Genomic DNA, 14,388 nt, shown 5'->3' on the forward strand with positions numbered 1-14,388 from the left:
CAAATAATACCAGTTTTCTATCTTCCTTTTTAGTACTATTGTATTTCTTACTCATATTTTACTGTGCTGGCTATATGTCAGTCTTTAAAGTACAAGAGCTGTGACTTCACGTAAGAAAAAAAGAAAATCTCCTACTTGAACCTAGACTTTTCACCTGGGGGGGGTAAGATGTTAATGAGATGGGGGCATTTTTATGTAATTTGTAGTGATCCATTGTGTCCCCTACCTTGGTCCTCAATGGATACTGTAGGGGGAGACTAGGTGAGCAGTTCACTCAAGCAAATGGTCATTGTCTTCACGATCTAGGATGTCAACCCAAGAGAATCTAATAAGTCAGAATTACTTAGATTCCATTTTGGCCAAGTTATCACCCTGGGGTATGGCCTGGACTTTACTCTTAGGGGAAAGCAATGCCATGTCCAAGGATGGTCAGGTCATAATCCCAAATTTTAAAACTATAAACTGGGTGTGGTGACTCTTGCCTATAATCCCAGTGCTTTGGGAGGCCAGGAGTTCAAGACCAGTCTTGGCAACATAGCAAGACCCCATCTCTACCAAAAAATTAGCTGGGCATGGTGGTGCGCACCTTTAGTCCCAGCTACTTGGAAGGCTGACTAGAGATGATCACTTAAGGACGGGCACGGTGGCTCACATCTATAAACCCAGCACTTTGGGAGGCTGAGGCAGGTGGATCGCCTGAGGTCAGGAGCTCAAGATCAGCCTGACCAATATGGTGAAATCCCGTCTCTACTAAAAATACAAAAATTAGCGGGGCGTGGTGGCGTGTGACTGTAGTCCCAGCTACTTGGGAGGCTGGAACAGAAATGCTTGAACCTGGGAGGCAAAGGTTGCAGTGAGCCGAGATTGTGCCACTGCACTCCAGCCTGGGCAAGAGAGAGAGACTTAGTCTCAAAAAAAACAAAAACAAAAACAAAAAAAAGAGGATCACTTGCGCCCAGGAGTTCCAGGTTGCACCAAGCTATGATCACACCACTGTACTCCAGCCTGGGCCATAGTCTGAGACCCTGTCTCTAGAAAAAAAAATTTTTTAATTAAAAATATAATTTTAAAAATATATATATAATTAAAATGTCTACATTCTCACAATTTCTCATTTATTTTACACCAATTATACCCAGGAAGTGACTATGAAGAGGTTTTAGTTATGCTGCATTCAATGACCAAACAGCCTCACGGAGGTGTGAAGAGGTAAGGAAGGCAGAGTTTTAACTTGTTTTGAGCTGAATTTTGAGGATGTTCTTCTAGTACTTCACAATACCAGATGTCTGTGGATGGTAGAGAGCATGGAATGTCCATTGATTACACTGAATATTGACCCTGCAAGGCATTCTTGAAAAAGTTTCAACCATAGTAAGGTACCATTGATAGCATCAAGAATTGGAGCTCATCTGACAAACTTCTGGCAAGAGTATAAAGAAAATAGTTATAGAGGCCGGGCATGTTGGCTCATGCGTGTAATCCAAGCACTTTGGGAGGCTGAGGTGGGAGGATTAGGGGGTCAAGAGATAGAGACCATCTTGGCTAACACAGTGAAACCTGTCTCTACTAAAAACACAAAAAATTAGCTGGGCATGGTGGCACACGAGCGTAGTCCTGGCTACTCAGGAAGCCGAGGCAGGAAAATCGCTTGAACCTGGGAGGCAGAGGTTGCAGTGAGCCAAGATGGTGCCACTGCACTCCAGCCTGGGTGACAGAGTGAGACTCCGTCTCAAAAAAAAAAAAAAAAAGAAAATAGTTACAGATAGCATATAGGGTAAAAATTAGACTACCACAAGGGAAAGAATGTGGCAATATCTAATCAAGTCCCAGCAATTTTACTTCTAACTATAGCTTAGAGTATTGCTATTCATAAAGTAGTCCACAAATGGGCAGCGTCAGCATCACTTGGAGGTTTATTAGAATTTGGGACCCTACCAAAGACTTATTGAATCAGAAACTTAATTTTAACAAAATCCCAGTCAAAGTTCAAGATAACTACACTAAACCTATAGATATCAACACGAAAAAAATTTCAGACATAATGAATATAAAAGCAACATGTAGACATTTAAATAATCATTTATGTAAATTTTAAAACATACAATACTATCTATTGGCATTTACACATATAGTAATAAGAATATGCATTGAGAATACCTGTGGGAAAAAAATGAAAATGGAAACAGGATTGTGAAGTAAATAGTGGACTCTGTATATGTAATACTCTATTTCCAAAAAGAAATATAAAGCAAATATGGTGAAATGTTTAAGAAATAACTATGTTGAGTGGTAAAAATTTTAGGTTTTTTTTTTTTTTTGAGACGGAGACTCGCTCTGTTGCCCAGACTGGAGTGCAGTGGTACGATTCCGGCTCACTACAATCTCTTCCTCCCGGGTTTGAGTGATTCTCCTGCCTCAGCCTCCTGAGTAGCTGGGATTTACAGCTAATTTTTGTATTTTTAGTAGAAAGAGGGTTTCACCATGTTGGCCAGGCTATTCTTGAACTCCTGACCTCAGCTGATCCGCCTGCCTCAGCCTCCCAAAGTGCTGGGATTACAGGCATGAGCTACCTACCATACCTGACCTAAATTTTTTTGTTTGTTTGATACAGGGCTTTACTCTGTTGTCCAGCTCTACTAGCACACTCATAGCTCAATGCAGCCTCAAACAACTTCTGGGCTCAAGTGATCCTACTGTCTTAGCCTCCAGAGTAGCTGGGACTACAGGTGCAAGCCACCATGCCTGGCTAATCGTTTTTAATTATTTTGTATAGACGAGATCTCATCAGGTTGCCAAGACTGGTCTTGATTTTCTATCCCTCAAGCAATCCTCCTACCTCAGCCTCCCAAAGTGCTGAGATTACAGAAGCAAGCCATTGTACCTGGCCTACTTAATTACCAGGGTGGTTAATAAGTGTTTACTTACTTCTTTGTACATTTAAATACTTCATTAAAACCTTCTACATAGTCTTTTTAAGAGTATCAAACACAACTGGGTGCAGTAGTGTCCACCTCTAGTGCCAGCTACTCAGGAAGCTGAGACAGGAGCATCACTCGAGGTCAGGAGTTCAAGACCAGCCAAAACAGTGAGACCCTGTCTCTAAAGGGGAAAAAATTTTAAGGAAATTTTTAAAATATCAAACAAGCTGTAGAAAAACATTTGCAATATAAATGGCATCTGCTTAGTTCTGGGGTGCCATACGAAAAAAAATTTTAAATAAAAAATATAGTCAAACATAACCCAATATGAAAGGAGCTATAAGTCACTAAGAAATAGACTACGTAAGCAATTCTGAGAAAAAATTTCTAACACAAAAGTATGCTCAATCGTAATTAAGTGATGCAAATCAAAACAAAGTATTATCTTTTCATCTAATTTCACAAAAATGTAAAAATGAAAACATCCAGTATCTCCGAGACTGAAAAGCTGCCCCCCTTCCCATAAAACTGTAATGGGATTATAAGTAGATGCGAACTTTTTGGAGAGCAGTTAGGCATTATCTACCAAAATGTACAAACCTTCTGACCTAGCAATTCTGCTAGAAATTTACCTTACCATTATATTCAAGAAATGCCCAGGTATTTCTACAGTCTAATCCATTAATAGGTAATTAATTACATAATTCATGTAGATCCACTCAACAAAAGTTTATACAGCCAAAAGAGATGAATTTCCTATGACTATAGAAAGATACTAGAGATGGTATCCTTGAAAAAAAGGGAAAAAACAGTTATTTCATGTTTCTCCAAACTGGCATAAAAATATATTTTGGTGTATGCATAAAAGTATCCTAGCATTTCTCTTCTGAAACCTAGTCTACTATCCTAATAATCAAGAAAAGAAAGTTATTAAATGGATGAATTTTAAAGTCTGATACATACGGCTTCCTATTCCAGCTCTAGTATGTCTCAGCAAATTAATCTCTTAACCTGAGTTCCCTCATCTGTAAATGGTGGGGCAGGGGGAGATAAGAGTGTCTACCATCTTCAGATCGTTGTTACCTTTATATAAAGTGTTTTATTACAACAAGTAAGGCAGAGACCATCTCCATCCATTTCTTCTTACACTGTCTTTCTTTCTGGACTGTTTTTAAAAATAGTTTTAAGGCCAGGTACAGTGGCTCAAGCCTATAATCCCAGCACTGATTTCAAGACCAGTCCGGGCAACATAGTGAGACCCTGTCTCTAGAAAAAATTAAAAAAAAATAAATAAATAAATAAAAATTTTTTTTAAAGTTTCATTTAAAATTTTCTCTAAAGCCCAGAATACCTAAATAAACAATAAACCAAAAAATCTACACAGTAAACCTCCACAGAAGTTTCAACGAACTCTGCCTATGTGCCTTCAGAACAGCAAAAATCAAAATAAAAGTTTCAATGAACTCGACTAGCAGTCTGATTGAATTTTCTGATCCTTTCAGCCTAAAAGTATAAATAGCCTACATTGTCATCGCAAGCTGACATTGCTTACGTTGTCAAAGGAAAGTTTTGGTACAGTAATACTAATCTTTTTAACACTGCCATAAAAGAATCAAAATTATACATTAGTTATAGAGATAACTACAGATTATTGAATAAAGATATGAAAATGTATTCATCATAGTAAAGTTCCACCATAACACATTTTTTTATTTTGTTTAAAAAGAAAAAAATTCTCCAACTTTCTGTTTCTATTTCATACCATTCATCTACCCTTTTAATACCAGAGCCCTGAAATCTTTCATCAAACAATTATGAAGATACAGCATCCTGTATACAGGGATTATTTTGTCATCCTTCCTAGCATAACAAACAGAATTTGCTAGTTATCTAAATTTTTCAGTATCTGTTCAACATTCTTCCAGTAATACTTTCAAACTGCTGGTCAGGACCTACTAACAAATGATGAGATCAGTCACAATTAGCATTTTTTAATGGAATTTTTAAAAAACCAGAAAACTACAGAAGAAAACATTAGTACACCATAGATATATGAAATTTATTTGTTATATCTACGTGGAAATGAAAAGAGTGTGTAAAATATCCTTCTCACTACAGGTCACAACTAACAGTCTAAAAGTCACTACCCTAAATAAGAGAGTTATACTCAGCCACATGCAGTTTAAATTTTTACCACATGATGGGGCTAAAGTTCTACACATTTCAAAACTACTGCCATACAGTTCTGAAAACATTTTTACCCTTAATTTAAATCTTCATGTCATCTTTTCAAACAAAAAATACTGCCATTTAATTTAAATAGAGAATGCAATACTAAACGTATGTTCCAATTACTCAGAACAATATTAAAAAGAGAGAAATGATGTGGGTAAACAAAAGACAATGGCAGAAAACAAGAGGTTAATTACAAATAGAATTCATAAATGAGGATCTGACAGAGCGAAGAGTAAGACAGAGAAGGTATAATAGAAGTATCACTAGAAGGTATTTTGTTTGTCAAAACCACTTTGGGCAAAGAAACAAATCTCAAATACTGCTAGGTGAGAGTTTAAATTGGGTAGGGTGCAGTGGCTCATGCCTGTAATCCCAGCACTTTGGGAGGCCAAGTCAGGTGGATTACCTGAGGTCAGGAGTTTGAGGCCAGCCTGGACAATATGGTGAAACCCCATCTCCACTAAAAATACAAAAATCAGCTGGGTGTGTTGGCAGGAACCTATAATCCCAACTACTCAGGAGGCTGAGGCAGGAGAATCCTTTGAATCCGGGAGGCGGGGTTGCAGTGAGCAGAGATCACATGACTGCATTCCAGCTTGGGTGACAGAGCGAGACTCCATCCCAAAAAAAAAAAAGTTTAAATTGTCAACTATTTTCTAAAGCTAATTTTCAATTAGAAGAATTCAGAATTTAGAATTGGCATTCCAAATTCTAAAAATCAAAATCATCATCATTTTGAGGGCCTATACAAATTAATCCAGAGTCACGTCCCAAAACAATGCATGTTAACAATTATCAGCCAGGCTCAATGGCTCACATCTTTAATCACACTTTGGGAGGCCAAGACAGAAGGATCTCCTGAGCTCAGCAGTTCAAGACCAGCCTGGGCGAGATGGTGAGACCCTGTCTCTATTTTTTTAATTTTTTCAAGTACCAATCTTAACTTCAAGTTAACGTTTAAATGAAGACAAAAAATATTTACAAGTTTTTTTTTTTTTTAATGTTTTGTGTATCTTTCCAGATTTTTTTTTTTTTTTTTTTTTTTTTTTTTTTTTTTTGAGACGGGGTCTCGCTCTTGTTGCCCAGGCTGGAGTGCAATGGCACAATCTCAGCTCGCCACAACCTCCACCTTCCGGGTTCAAGCGAGTCTCCTGCCTGAAACCTCCCGAGTAGCTGGGATTACAGGCATGCGCCACCAAGCCCAGCTAATTTTGTATTTTTAGTAGAGACAGGGTTTTTCCACGTTGGCCAGGCTGGTCTCGAACTCCTGACCTCAGGTGATCCACCAGCCTTGGCCTCCTAAAATGCTGAGATTATAGGCGTGAGCCACCACACCCGGCCTCAAGTCCCTTTTTTACAGCCAATTAAATTTTTACTCATTTCACAGAATTCCAAAATGAGTCCTATAGAAAGACCACAGAATAGCAGATGCATCCTGGATTCCAATCTAGGCTCACACTAATCAGCAATGTGAAAGCAATTCAATTAACCTTCCAAAATCTGTATAAGGTTTAGATGATCACTAAGATCCATCTTCAAACCCCAAAATTGCATTCTATAGGAAAATTCTGTAATTTCAATGTATCTTTTTCAATACATATGGCCAAATTTATTAAGACCTGGTAAGTCCTTATGGGAGAAGAAAATTCCAAATTATAACATTGTTTCCGGGCCGAGTGTGGTGGCTCATGCCTGTTACCCAGCACTCTGGGAGGCAGAGGCAGGCGGATCACTTGAGGTGAAACCAAGTTATCAGGTCCCTGTGATAACTCAAGTTTATGTTAATGGTCACTTAGACTGGGGCCCCCCAACAGTCTCAGCATAGGGCAACAGCAAAAATCAAGTGATTAGAGAGTATGAACTTTCAGCCCCACCCACAGACCAACAATTGCTGAACACATGAAAGTGCTAGGAGGGTAGCATACCCAGACAGGACATCGAAGCTCCACACACCACCTCTCCATACTTCACCATTATCAATCTATTCACCTGTATCCTTTATAATAAATCAGCAAATGTGTTCCCCTGAATTCTTTGAGCCATCCTAGGAAATGGTTCAGACCCGACGGGGGTGGTTGCAGAAACCCTGCTTTGTAACCAGTGAGAAGCACTGGTGCCTGGGACTGGTTATTGGCATCTGAAGTGAAGGCAGTCTTGTGGGACTGAACACTCAACCTGTGGTATCTGACACTATCCCAAGCTGACAGTGTCAGAACTGAAATGCATTATAGGACACCCAGGTAGTGCCTGCTAGAGAACTGCTTTGAGGGGGAGAATCCAAAATATGTGATTATAGAAGTGTTCTGTGTTGAGAGTAGAAAGGAAAAACAGTTTTTGTTTTTGTTTTTTGTTTTCTTTTACACAGATCTTCTAGTCTAGAAAAGCCACAACACCTAAAGGAATTACTTTCCACCAAAATGAACACAACTTGGCTGAACCAAAAGTATACATTACTATAAAAAATTTCATAAGTGATAAGAAATTAACTAGTATTCACAAGAAAGATATTTTTAAATAAACTCAATCTGTGTGAAAATTTTCATGTATTTAATTTATTTACTTTTGTAGAGAGGCAGGGTTTCACCATGTTGCCCAGGCTGCTCTCAAACTCCTGGCCTCAAGAGATTCTCCAGCCTCAGCCCCACATAGTGTTAGGATTATAGGTGTTAGCCACCACGTCTGGCCCAAGAGAATCAACGCGCTTTTTCTAAAAATGGTTATATTCTTAATTATACCAGCTCTTTGCATTTGCATTGTCTCATTATTTAGAGGCAAGTATTTAGACAGTTACAGGTGGATCTTTGACCACTTACAGTTTTTTTTGTGTGTGTGTTTGTTTTGAGACAGCATTTCACTCTTCTTGCCCAGGCTGGAGTGCAACGGCACAATCTCGGCTTACCGCAACCTCCATCTCCCGGTTCAAGGGATTCTCCAGCCTCAGCCTGGATTAAGGCATGCATCACCACACCCTGCTAATTTTGTATTTTTAGTAAAGACGGGGTTTCTCCATGTTGGTCAGATTGCTCTCAAACTCCTGACCTCAGGTGATCCACCTGCCTCAGCCTCCCAAAGTGCTGGGATTGTAGGCGTGAGCCACTGCACCCGGGCCATAGTTGTTTTATGTCTACACACTAGATCGTGCTGGAAGAAAGGCCCACCAAAAAGCTCCCCTAACAAAATAACTTGACCAAAAAAATTGTATTACGACTTTTTGTCAGAATACGCCACTATTTTCCACTTTGCAGACTATTAAATCACTATCTTTTTTTTTTACATAATCTATCAAAAAAGCCCATTTCTAGCATCTGCTTCAAAAATTTATTCTTAGCAATCTTAATAGACAATTTTAATAATTTGCAATCTCCTTAAATGTCTGTAAATGTATCTGTAAAAAACTATTCTATTTCTATTTATATAAGTTAAATGAACATTCCTTAGTGAGTCCTAATGTATAATGATATTGCAAAGTTCACATTATTCCTGAAATTTTAGTCATGAGTCATTCAAAAGTCATATTTATGTGGGAAAAAAAGGGTTCCAAATATATGAAAAGGCTTTGAAAAAATGTTTATAAGGAAAAAGCAGGTTATCAGAATAGTACAGAAACACAAAGTTTTCAGATTTTCTTGAATAAATGCTTCTTCATTTGCTATGTGCCCTTAGAATAATTTTCACACTTTTAGTGTTTTGTTTTGTTTTGTTTTGTTTTTAAGACAGAGTCTCGCTCCTTCACCCAGGCTGGACTGCAGTGGCGCGATCTCAGCTCCCCGCAACCTCATGCCACCACACCTGGCTAATTTTTGTATTTTTAGTAGAGACGGGGTTTGGCCATGTTGGCTAGGCTGATCTTGAATTCTTGACCTCAAGTGATCTGCCCGCCTGTGCCTCCCAAAGTGCTGGGATTACAGGTGTGAGCCACCACACCCAGCCACAGTGTTTTGTTTTTTTAATCGTTTTCCCCAGTTATACTTGTTCAAACTAAAACTCAATTATAAGAGTCCACAGCACTTGAGCTACAACCAGCTACCCCTCCTGCATCCAATCTGGGCAGCTATAATCAAGAGAAGACAGGTTTCTTCCCCCGTCTCATCTCCTAAACAAGCGGTACACTTTACTGGGAGAGGCAGACTGCCAACATTTCTCACCCGCTCCAACTCGAATTGAAGAAGTTAAATTCCTGATAACTACAGTCAAGAAATCTGAGGCTCCTTTATTCCACCCAACCCCCACTCACAGAATGAAGGCTCTAACCCAGGTTCATCAGCCCAAGAAAACTGAGCCCTAATTGCTCTTGCTCCAACTATCTAACAGGGCAGTAGTTTCACTTTGGAAAAACAAATTGAGAAGATTCAGACTATTGCTCCACCTAGCACGAGGAGTAATGACTCAAAGATTTTGCCAAGGGTAAGAAGCAGTCTCTCAAAGGAACTAACTTTATTCAACACTAACAGCCCTCTCAGAAACAATGGAGATACTGGTAGTAATAAGAGGCTGGTAGCTCCTCTCCATGAAGAGCAATAAACTGAATCACAGGCCAGTTAGTTCTGAATGAATCTGAGAAAGAGAGAAGTAAGGAGAGCCCTACTACGGTCAGAACCAACCTCAGGAGGCTGGGCCTCAAAACTACACCAGCCATAACTAAATTGGATCAGAGCATGGATCAAATGTAGGCCCCCACAGGCATTAATGAAAACAATAGAGCAATTAGCTGGGAATTAATGGAGCCTGACAGATGGGTTTGATACCAAATGAGACAAACAGTTTTACAGAAAGATGGGGAAAGACACAGAGAACTCAGATAAATCGCCCTCATCCCAAAGTGACTGTGCACAAACCCTTTTCTCTGCACCTCAATGATTTTACTTTCCCTCATAGAAAAAGGAGATCAATATTTAAAATGAGTACAGCAGGGACTAAGAATAATTCTAAATCACCACATTCATGGAATTATGAACAAATTACATAATGTTCAGCAAAGCACTTCGCAAACTGAAGTACACCATTTCTGGTGGGTATCATTATGAACAAGTCAACGCATATAAGAGTAAAACAGTATAAAAAAAGGTAAGATGCTCTGTTCAATGTATTTGACTAGTAACAATTAAAATTTTTGAAACTGATTACTACAAAAGACAACTTTGAAATAAATGGCTTAGTGCATTGATGGTATAATAAAAACTGACTTGTTAACAGAACAGGCAGGGCATGGTGGCACATGCCTGTAATCCCAGCAATTTGGGAGACTGAGGCGGGCAGATCACTTGACGTCAGGCATTAGAGACCAGCCTAGCCAACATGGCAAAAACCTCACCTCTACTATTAATAAAAATACAGAAATTAGTCAGGCATAGTGACCCACTCCTGTAATCCCAAATACTCAGGAGGCTGAGGCAGAAGAATTGCTTGAACCCAGGAAGCGTAGGCTGCAATAAACCAAGATCATGCCACTGCAATCCAGCCAGGGTGACAGAGCAATGCTCCGTCTCAAAAAAAAAAAAAAAAATTTAATACAGCCAACAAATTAAATAACTTAGATGGTAATATAAATGTTTTGGGTTTTTGTTTTTGTTTTGTTTTGAGACAGTTTTGTTCTTGTTGCCCAGGCTGGAGTGCAATGGTACAATCTCGGCTCACCACAACCTCCACCTCCTGGGTTCAAGCAATTCTCCTGCCTCAGTCTCTTGAGTAAATGGGATTACAGGCATGCACTACCACGCCTAGCTAATTTTGTATTTTCAGTAGAGACAGGGTTTCTCCATGTTGGTCAGGCTGGTCTCGAACTCCCGACCTCAGGTGATCCACCCACCTCTGCCTCCCAAAGTGCTGAGATTACAGGGGTGAGCCACCGTGCCCAGCCACAAATGTACTTCTCTGCAAAGATATTATTACTTCTCCATGACTTAATTACATTTGTGTAAAAAACGAATGCAAGAGAAGCAGATAGACAGAGAGATGCAGAAAGAATACCTTTGTTGATGATGGTGGAGTAGGGAAATTAAGCCAGGCTGGAGCAAAGTCATGCTGCGCCATTTAGGTCCAGTCTCTCCAACTCAGTGAAACAAGGCTTCAACACCTCATGGCAAGTCCCTGTCATATAAAAATGGAAGGAATTAGACCTGCAGCTCCTGGCCAAAATGTATCGCCTTTATATTACAATGATCTTACTACTTACTACTATAGGATTCTATTTATAATGAAAATCCAGAAAAGACAAAACTATGGTGATAGAAAATAGATCAACTTGGAAGGGGGATGACTGCAAGAAACAAGAGGGAATTTTCTGGGTAACTGAGTATTATCTTGATTATGGTGGTTATTACTATAGTACACATTTGTCAAACCTCAAATTATAAACTTAAAACTGGTTTTTTCATAAAGTATACCTCAGTATAGCTTTTTTAAAAAAATCAAATAGATAACTAGACATCAAGTATTTCCTGACATAACCCAAAATGGAATACGGAGTACCATCTATGACATAGTCTTGTGCCCACCTAAAATAAAATTAGAAATCTGATTTAACTACCAATTAGCAGGACATTCAAGATGGAGAACAAGTTAAAGGACATCTGGGGGAAGTAATAAGCCAAATCCAGATCACGGGATAATCTAAAGGTTAAATGAGCTGGTTTCTACAACAAACAGTGGCTTTTAATGGGCAGATGAACTAAGAATCCTTTATGTGAACAAATAAACCTTAAAAAAAAATTATGAAACAATCAAAACTTTGAACACAAGCTGGATATTATTAAATGGCACTAAGGAATAATCACTTTAGATGTGATAATGGTATGGTGGTTATGTTTTAGAAGAAAGACAGGCCAGGTGCAGTGGCTCATGCCTGTCATCCCGGCACTCTGGGAAGCCGAGGTGGGAGATCACCTGAAGTCAGGAGTTCGGAACCAGCCTAGACAACATAGTGAAACCCCATCTCTACTAAAATAAAAAATTAGCTGGGCATGATGGCAGGTGCCTGTAATCCCAGCTACCTGAGAGGCTGAGGCGGGAAAACCACTTGAACCTGGGAGGCAGAGGTTGCAGTGAGCCGAGATCACGCCACTGCACTCCAGCCTGGGCAACAGAGCAAGGCTCCCTCTCAAAATAATAATAAATAAAAAAGACATATACTCAAATCTTTACAACTAAATTGATGATACATCTGGACTGTTTTTAAACCAGGGAATGGGCCTGGCACAGAGGCTCACGTCTATAATCCCATCACTTTGTGGTGCTGAGGCGGGCAGGTGGATCACTTGAGGTCAGGAGTTCAAGACCAGCCTGGCCAGCATAGAGAAACCTGTCTCTACCAAAAATACAAAAAAAATTAGCTGGGTGTGGTGGCGTGCGCCTGTAATCTCAGCTGCTCAGGAGGCTGAGGCAAGAGAATTGCTTGAACCCAGGAGATAGAGATTGCAGTGAGCCGAGACAGTCACTGCACTCCAGCCTGTGCAACAAAAGCAAAACTGTCACAAAAGAAAAGAAAAGAAAGGTTAAGAGTAACCAGATATAAAAAGCAAATACAACTAGTTAAAACTGACAATGTAAGTGAAAATGTTTAAATGCTCATATTGGCTGAGGGAGAAAAACTCTGATACAACTTGAAAACCTTAAGAGGAATTCCAATAAAACACTCATGAAACAAAATACAGGTTTTGAGACTATGTCTAACCAAAATATACTGCACATCCCAAAAATCCAGGTATTCAGAGTCCTATTTATTTCTATCTGCATTAAATTTCAAAGTCTTGTGGAATAACAATGAAAACTAACGTGTTTTAAAATTTATAAAAGATTTTTATCTTTTAACATGAAGTTAAATGCTAAACGGTGCTTTGTGATACATACTTTTCCAACAACTCTGTTGAAAACTCTTAAAATTGTAGTTTCAGTAACTCAGTGGGAATGAAAAGCTTGTACCAAATAAAAATTCATAAGAAACTTCAGAGAACTGAACCAAAAACTGGCAGGGCTCACGCCTATAATCCCAACACTTTGGGAGGCTGAGGTGCGTGAATCACAAGGTCAGGAGTTCGAGACCAGCCTGGTCAAAATGGTGAAACCTCGTCTCTACTAAAAGAACAAAAATTAGCAGGGCACGGTGGTGGGCACCTGTAATTCCAGGTTCTCAGGAGGCAGAGGCAGGAAAATCGCTTGAACCTGGGAGGCGGAGGTTGCAGAGAGCTGAGATCACGCCACTGCCCTCTAGCCTGGATGACAGAGCAAGACTATCTCAAAAAAAAAAAAAAAAAAAAATTAAAATTGATAATTTTTCAAAAAGGCATATCCATACAAAATGGTAAAAAGTTATGTAATGGCCGAGCACAATGGCTCACGCCTGTAATCCCAGCACTTTGGGAGGCCGAGGTGGGCAGATCACCTGAGGTTGGGAGTTTGAGACCAGCCTGACCAACACGGAGAAACCTCGTCTCTACTAAAAATACAAAATTAGCCGGGCGTGGTGGTGCACGCCTGTAATCCCAGCTAGTCGAGAGGCTGAGGCAGGAAAATTGCTTGAACCCAGGGGGTGGAGGTTGCAATGAGCTGAAATTACGCCACTGCACTCTAGCCTGGGCAAGGAGGAAACTCCGTCACCCCCCCAAAAAAAAAAAAAAAAAAAAAATCCCTAGAGGCAAACCACTAAAATCACCTATTCATTTCTGCAATGTCTTTATATTAACTTTAATTTAAATCTAGTTCTTAAAGTATGGGCCTGGTGCGGAGGCTCACGCCTGTAATCCCAGCACTCTGGGAGGTGAAGTGGGAGGATTCCTTGAGCCCAGGAGTTTGAGGCCAGCCTAGGCAACATGGTAAGACTCCTGTCTCTACAAAAAAATTTTAAAAATAGCTGAGTGTGGTGGTCTATGACTGTAGTTCCAGCTACTAGGGAGCCTGAGGGAAGAGGATTGCTTGAGACCAGAAGTTTGAGGCTGCAGTGAGCTATGATCATGCCACGGTACTTCAGCCCAGGTGACAGAGAAGATCCTATCTTAAAAAAAAGACGTTAACTCATGTTCTGAAAAAAGATTTAAAAAAAAAACAAAAAACAGTATTGTTATGGCAGTTACACAAGTATATAAAGGTTAAAGTTTCACAAGTTCCACACCACTCATCTTAACTGCATTGTGCCATCTGATTTTGTCTCATCTTCCTTTCCCTGTGTATGTTATGGGTTGAACTGTGTCCCCCCAACCAACAAGACATATGCTGAAGTCATAGCCCCCAATACCTCAAATGT

The 14,388-nt window shown here is 39.7% G+C and overlaps 1 protein-coding gene across 7 annotated transcripts in view; it reads right to left on the reverse strand.

The window, feature by feature from the left end:
- Positions 1–14,388, reverse strand: part of GPBP1 (GC-rich promoter binding protein 1) — an 88,345-nt gene that overhangs the window by 38,491 nt on the left and 35,466 nt on the right. For all 7 annotated transcript variants that reach the window (XM_010356823.2, XM_010356821.1, XM_010356824.2 and 4 more), the window contains exon 3: positions 11,121–11,240. In XM_010356823.2, coding sequence (XP_010355125.1) covers positions 11,121–11,183 — 63 coding nt within the window. In that variant the 5' untranslated portion in view covers positions 11,184–11,240. The remainder of the gene's footprint in view (positions 1–11,120; positions 11,241–14,388) is intronic.

The sequence above is a fragment of the Rhinopithecus roxellana genome, chromosome 3 (assembly GCF_007565055.1).
Source record: "Rhinopithecus roxellana isolate Shanxi Qingling chromosome 3, ASM756505v1, whole genome shotgun sequence".
NCBI lineage: Eukaryota > Metazoa > Chordata > Mammalia > Primates > Cercopithecidae > Rhinopithecus > Rhinopithecus roxellana.